Genomic DNA, 7,310 nt, shown 5'->3' with positions numbered 1-7,310 from the left:
CCCGGCTGACCCATTGTCTCCGCCTGCTCCTGCCCCACCAAACTCATCTCCGCATACCTTGACACGGTCCCGTCCCCCTTAGTCCAAGAACTCCCCACCTACGTTCGGGACACCACCCATGCCCTCCACCTCCTCCATGATTTTCGCTTCCCCGGTCCCCAACGCCTTATCTTCACCATGGACATCCAAGTCCTTGTACACCTCCATCCCCCATCACGAAGGACCCAAAGCCCTCTGCATCTTCCTTTCCCACCGTACCAACCAGTACCCTTCCACTGACACCCTCCTTCGACTGACTGAACTGGTCCTCACCCTGAACAACTTCTCTTTCCAATCCTCCCACTTCCTCCAAACCAAAGGAGTAGCCATGGGCACCCGCATGGGCCCCAGCTATGCCTGCCTCTTCGTAGGATATGTGCAACAGTCCATCTTCCGCAACTACACTGGCCCCACCCCCCACCTTTTCCTCTGCTACATCGATGACTACACTGGCCCCACCCCCCACCTTTTCCTCTGCTACATCGATGACTGTATCGCCGCTGCCTCCCGCTCCCACGAGGAGGTTGAACAGTTCATCCACTTCACCAACACCTTCCACCCTGACCTCAAATTCACCTGGACAGTCTCGGATTCCTCCTTCCCCTTCCTCGACCTTTCTATTTCTATCTCAGACGACCGAATCAACACGGACATCTACTACAAACCAACCGACTCCCACAGCTACCTGGACTACACCTCCTCCCATCCTGCCCCCTGTAAAAACGCCATCCCATTCTCCCAATTCCTTCGTCTCCGCCGCAGCTGCTCCCAGGAGGACCAGTTCCAAAAGCGTACAACCCAGATAGCCTCCTTCTTCAAGGACCGCAATTTCCCCCCCGACGTGGTCGACGATGCCCTCCACCCGCATCTCCCCCACTTCCCGCTCCTCCGCCCTTGAACCCCGCCCCTCCAACCACCACCAGGACAGAACCCCACTGGTCCCCACCTACCACCCCACGTTCCTATCTCGGTACTTGTGACCCCACCACACCTCTGCATCTATAAAATCTTCCTTAGTCCGTTTTGACACCATCACTTTGACAAATTGTAGTAATCTCTCCACCTTTTTATTAGTTTGGAGTTTTGAATCACTAATTACTTTTGTTAGACCCTCCGCATGCAACTCTTATACCTATCATGTTATTCCAGTCATTTAGTTTGGCTTCAGCACTACCTTATTTTTAGTTTTCTGTAAATATCTCTGCCTTATTTAGAGATGTAGAGACTTCTTATTCAATATTCCACTCACGCCAGTTGTATGATCTTTTTGATCTCTCTGCCTAGAAGTTCTGTGTCTGTGTGCTCCCCGCTCTCCCTACACCTGACAAAGGGGCTGCACTCTGAAAGCTTGATTTCAAATTAACTTGGACTATAACCTGGAGTCACGGGACTTCTGACTTTGAGGAGAAAATGAGGTCTGCAGATGCTGGAGATCAGAGCTGCAAATGTGTTGCTGGAAAAGCACAGCAGATCAGGCAGCATCCAGGGAACAGGAGAATCGACGTTTCGGGCGTAAGCCCTTCTTCAGGAATTGTGCATAAGCCCTTCCTGAAGAAGGGCTTATGCCCGAAATGTCGATTCTCCTGTTCCCTGGATGCTGCCTGACCTGCTGTGCTTTTCCAGCAACACATTTGCAGCTCTGATCTCCAGCATCTGCAGACCTCATTTTCTCCTCAAAGTCAGAAGTCCCGTGACTCCAGGTTATAGTCCAAGTTAATTTGAAATCAAGCTTTCAGAGTGCAGCCCCTTTGTCAGGTGTAGGGAGAGCGGGGAGCACACAGACACAGAACTTCTAGGCAGAGAGATCAAAAAGATCATACAACTGGCGTGAGTGGAATATTGAATAAGAAGTCTCTACATCTCTAAATAAGGCAGAGATATTTACAGAAAACTAAAAATAAGGTAGTGCTGAAGCCAAACTAAATGACTGGAATAACATGATAGGTATAAGAGTTGCATGCGGAGGGTCTAACAAAAGTAATTAGTGATTCAAAACTCCAAACTAATAAAAAGGTGGAGAGATTACTACAATTTGTCAAAGTGATGGTGTCAAAACGGACTAAGGAAGATTTTATAGATGCAGAGGTGTGGTGGGGTCACAAGTACCGAGATAGGAACTCAAGATTATGGTTGACTGTCTTAGTGGGCACTGAACTTGGCTATCAGTTTCTGTTCAGCGATTCTGCATTGTTGCGTATTTCTCAAGTCTGCCTTAGAGGAAGCTTACCCAAGGATCTGAGGCTGAATGTCCTTGATCACTAAAGTGTTCCCTGACTGGTAGGGAACCTTCCTGTCTGGCGATTGTTGCAGTATCCATTCATCCGTTGCAGCATCTGCAGGGTCTTGCCAATGTACCATGCTTTGGGGTCTCCTTGCCTGCAATGTACGAGAGACTACATTGGCCGCGTCCCATGAGTATCTGCTGTTTATGTAGTGTGTGGTGTTCCCCTGTGTGATGGTAATGTAAACAATCTGACATGTCTTGCAGAAGCTGCTATAGCAGGGTTATGCGTTGTGGTTGATGTTGTCCTGAAGGCTGGACAGATTGCTGCATTCAATGGTCTATTTGAGGTTTGGCAGTTGTTTAAAGAGAAGTGTAGGGGAGATCTTAGTAAGGTGTTCATTGTTGATGCTGCGAAGAACATGGTGTAGTCTCTCTGCTCTGGGGAAGTACTGGATGACGAAGCCATATTCTGTGTGCCGTCTGAGGAGACTTGTTTTTTTTTGCTGTGTCACATGGGAACTGGCGATCGATGAGTTGAGCACTGTATCCTGCTAATTTAGCTCGCTGAGCTTGAAGGTTTGTTTTCAGACATTGTCACCATACTAAGTAACATCACTGAGTCTATGGATAAGTGCTGGTGGTATGTCCTGCTCTATTTATAGGTCTTGGTTTCTTAAGGTGGGTGATGTCCTTTCCAGTTTTTTTTCAAGGAAAGGTAGATAGGATCTAAATCAGTGTGTTTATTGATGGAGTTCTAGTTAGAATGCCACGACTCTGAGAATCCTCTTGCATGTCTTTGTTTTGCCTGTCCTAGGATGTGTGTGTTGTCCCAACTGTACCCTGCTCTTAGGAAGTGGAGATACCGGTGTTGGACTGGGGAGTACAAAGTTAAAAATCACACAACATCAGGTTATAGTCCAACAGGTTTAATTGAAGCACACGAGCTTTCGGAGCGACGCTCCTTCATCAGGTGGTAGTGGAGGACTCAATCCTAAAACACAGAATTTATAGCAAAAATTTACAGTGTGATGTAACTGAAATTATACATTGAAAAATACCTTGATTGACTGTTGACAAAAATTGACAAATTTTTGCTATAAATTCTGTGTTTTAGGATTGAGTCCTCCACTACCACCTGATGAAGGAGCGACACTCCGAAAGCTCGTGTGCTTCAATTAAACCTGTTGGACTATAATCTGATGTTGTGTGATTTTTAACTTTGCTGTTATGAAGGCATCCTTAAATCTTTCGGTATCTGTCACATTCCTCATCTCAGCAGATCCTATGTATCTTGTCTGTAGGGCTGGCTTCTTTAATATGTTTGGGGTGCAAGCTAGCGGAATGCAGCATCATGGGGTTAACCGTGGACATGTGGTAGAGTGAAGTACTGAGGTGTCTGTCCTTGATGAAGAGGAGTGTCAAAGAATGAGACTGATTCTGAAGCGCAGTCCATGGTAAGTCTGGTGGGATGAAACTGGTTTGTTGCTATGTAGTCATTTCAGTGATTCCTTTCCACAAGTCCAAATGAAAACAAAATGTCAATGTATCTGGTGCATAGCACTGGTCAGAGGTCCTGTACAGCAAAAAAAAAAGTCTTGTTTAAACTTGTGCATGAAGACGTTGACACATCGGGGTGTAAATTTGGTCCTTATAGATGTTGTGTGTTTCTGGATGAACCGGTTGTCAAAAGTGAAGATGTTATTTAGAAGATGAAACAGATGAATTGTAGGATGCCTGGAAATTGTCAGTGGTCGGTATTGAGTATTGAGGCTGTTGAGGGGATGCTGGTGTAGAGTGCCAAAACATCATTTGTGATAAGGAATGTTCCTCGTTTGACTGGACCAGGATTGCTGAGTTTCTGTAAGAAATCTAAAGAGTCGTGACACAAGCTGGGGGTTCCTTGTACAATGGGTTTCAGTATGCCATCAACACAGCCAAAGAGGTGCTCACACAGGATCCCATTGCCTGATACGATGGGACGTCCTGATGTGGTGGTTTTGCATACCTTCAGAAGGCAGTAGAAGTCTTCTATGCAAGAAACAGACCATTGTTCACAGCCTTTAGGACATCAGCTACACCACACAACCATGCTATGGCAGCTTCTGCAAGACCCGTCAGATTGTTGACATGGATATTACCATCACACAGGGGAACACCACCCACCACTTATATGGCAGATACTCACGTGACTCGGCCAATATCGTTTCTCATACGCTGCATGCGAGGTTGCCCCAAGGCATGGTATATGGAGACCATGCAGATGCTACAAAAACAGATGAATGGACACCACACAACAATCACACAGGAATTTTCCCCCCCAATTGCAGAAACACTTCAGTGGTCAAGGATATTCAGCCTCTGATCTTCAGGGATGCCTCCTCCAAGGTGGACTTTGAGATACACAACAATGCAGAATTGCTGAGCAGAAACTGCTAGCCAGGTTCCATACCCATGACGACGGCCTCAATCATGATCTTGGGTTAGTGTCTTGCTACACGTGTTGTGTGTGTTTAAAATCTTCCTTACTGTCCTGTTTTGACACCGGTCACCTTGATAAGTTGAGATCTTTCTACCTTAATAAGTTTGTAGTTTTGGAATACTTACTTTGATTAGACCCTTGGCATATGACGTATACTTATCATGTTACTTCAAATCATTTGGTTTATCTCCAGCACTTTTTTTCCTGTAATTATCTCTGCCTCATCTAATTTAAGTCATCTCTTTGTTTGTTAGTCAGCTAGCTGTTGACACTTGACTCACTGTCTAACACTCTTGGTCACTTGCAGAGACTTATTATTCAACACTCCACTTGCACCATTCTTTGATGTCTCTGCCTATAAGTTATGTCTGTGTTTTCTTCTCTCTCATTACACCTGACGAAGGGGGTGTGCTCCAGAAGCTTGCGATTTCAGACAAACCGGTTGGACTACAACCTGGTGGCGTGTGACTTCAGACTATGAGTAACAAGACCAATAGTTAACACACGACGACAAAGAGGATCACTAGAATCTGCTATCTTTTAAAATAAGAAACTTTTATGTTACATGCTTACCATCTGTTCTTAATCTCCAGCTGATGGACAGTACAGGCACTGAGACTCCAGTTGCATTTGTTTGATTGGCAAGATTAACGTGTAGTTCTTTGGGAAATGAAGGTGTCCAACGGGAAAAGCTCAACCAACTGCTATCCAAACAGCCACCTGATCATGGCAAAGAAGAAGAAAATAACTTTTTGTCAGCAAATTCCAATGTGAAAATTAATCACCTTTTTAAAAACAAGCCACATTCTAGTTTTTGATTGGGCTACTAGGGTACATCGGTACAGTTGAAAAAGGTTCAGTCTTTCCTCACTGTCTAGAACATTTTCACAGGTGAAAACTTAAATCTTTGATCAGTATTTCAGGATAGGCATTGATACTGGTATATGGGTCAGCTGCCCATGTTGTCCTCAGCCATAAGAGACCGAAGGTATGAAACTGAAGAGAAAACTATTTGCGCTGCCCCTGATTCCAATTGGCCAGGTTGTAGTTGGAACAGTGTTGCAGTCATTTGATCATGGAAGGACAATGACATGAGTTCAAAATGATGCTTTTAGCAAATCCTGACAAATTAACGTGTAACACCAAACAATTTATAATTACACTTAACATAATGTAGGGGCCTCAGCTGCTTACAACTTGTTACAATATATTAAGGATTTGGACGAAGAGACCAAGGGTAATATATTCACATTTTCAGTAGATATAAAGCTGGTGGGAATCTTAGCTGTGAGGAATACACAAAGAAAAAAAAAAATCTGCAAATAGATCTAAACTAGTTAAGCGAGTGCTCAAGCAGGGTGCAGATCGGGAATGGAATGTAGAATAGTTTGAGCATGGAAGGTCTGACTGTTTATTGGCTCTCTGCAAGAATATTTCAGAGTTCCAGTAACTAGTCTTTTTCTTGTTTCCCTACAAATCTTTACTCTTCGGATAATTATTCAATTCTATTTTAATATCTTGTATGAATCTATCTCCACCATGCTCCTGGGCAGTGAACTCCAGTTCTTATCTGCTAGGTTTTAAAAAAGTTCTTGCTGCTGGCTTTAAATCAGTTTATTTCTTAACCCTTTCAATGAAAAATGATTACACCCGCTCTTAAATCTGCACTTTATTTTCTCCAATTTCTCTTTTTCACAAACAACTTGGGCTCTTAGAAGCACTTTTGTGAATTTTTCTGCACACTCCCTAATGCCTTCATACCCTTCCAAAAATGCTGCATACAATGACAATATCAGAAATGTAGTTCCTTTAAGGGTAAAATGGAACAGTTCCAGAGCTAATTTGAGAGCAAGTGATGCTCACTGGATCTTGTTTCCCATCACCAAATCACTTGTGGTATAAACCTAGCTCTTGGAAGGCGGTCAGTCGCTGGTGTGCGTCCGCACCCAGGTCGCGACATTCCACCTTCAGATCTTGCAGTGATACCTTTACGTCGAGCCTCCTCCGAGGTGGTGCGCCCTGGTGACGTATTTTTTCCACCAGGTGCGTAACCTCAACTACGACACGCAGCTCCTGTTCGTCGACCGTGACGGTTTGGAGGTCGCCGTCAAGACGCTGCCTGTCTTTTACCAGGACCTGATCACTGTCTGGAACATGGTCGAATCACTTCGCGCCTACCCTCCGGCAGGAGTAGTGGCTGTCGTCAGGGAGCCGTTGCTCAGGATGGAAACAGACCCTTCGGTCCAACCCGTCCATGCCAACCAGGTATCCCAACCCAATCTAGTCCCACCTGCCAGCACCTGACCCATATCCCTCCAAACCTTCCTACTCATATACCCATCCAAATGCCTCTTAAATGTTGCAATTGTACCAGCTTCCACCACATTCTCTGGCAGCTCATTCCATACCCGTACCACCCTCTGCGTGAAAAAGTTGCCCCTTAGGTCTCTTTTATATCTTTCCCCCCTAACCCTAAACCTATGCCCTCTAGTTCTGGACTCCCTGACCCCAGGGAAAAGACTTTGTCTATTTATCCTATCCATGCCCCTCAATTTTGTAAACTTCTAT

General features: G+C 45.0%; 1 protein-coding gene across 2 annotated transcripts in view; it reads right to left on the bottom strand.

Moving 5' to 3' along the window:
• Window positions 1-7,310, bottom strand: part of LOC122559593 (interleukin-17 receptor A-like) — a 61,979-nt gene that overhangs the window by 32,137 nt on the left and 22,532 nt on the right. For both annotated transcript variants that reach the window (XM_043709347.1, XM_043709346.1), the window contains exon 3: window positions 5,316-5,462. In XM_043709347.1, coding sequence (XP_043565282.1) covers window positions 5,316-5,462 — 147 coding nt within the window. The remainder of the gene's footprint in view (window positions 1-5,315; window positions 5,463-7,310) is intronic.

The sequence above is a fragment of the Chiloscyllium plagiosum genome, chromosome 19 (assembly GCF_004010195.1).
Source record: "Chiloscyllium plagiosum isolate BGI_BamShark_2017 chromosome 19, ASM401019v2, whole genome shotgun sequence".
Classification (NCBI taxonomy): Eukaryota; Metazoa; Chordata; class Chondrichthyes; order Orectolobiformes; family Hemiscylliidae; genus Chiloscyllium; species Chiloscyllium plagiosum.
The sequence above is the reverse complement of the archived record's forward strand: the minus strand, read 5'-3'. Positions and strand labels throughout refer to the sequence as shown.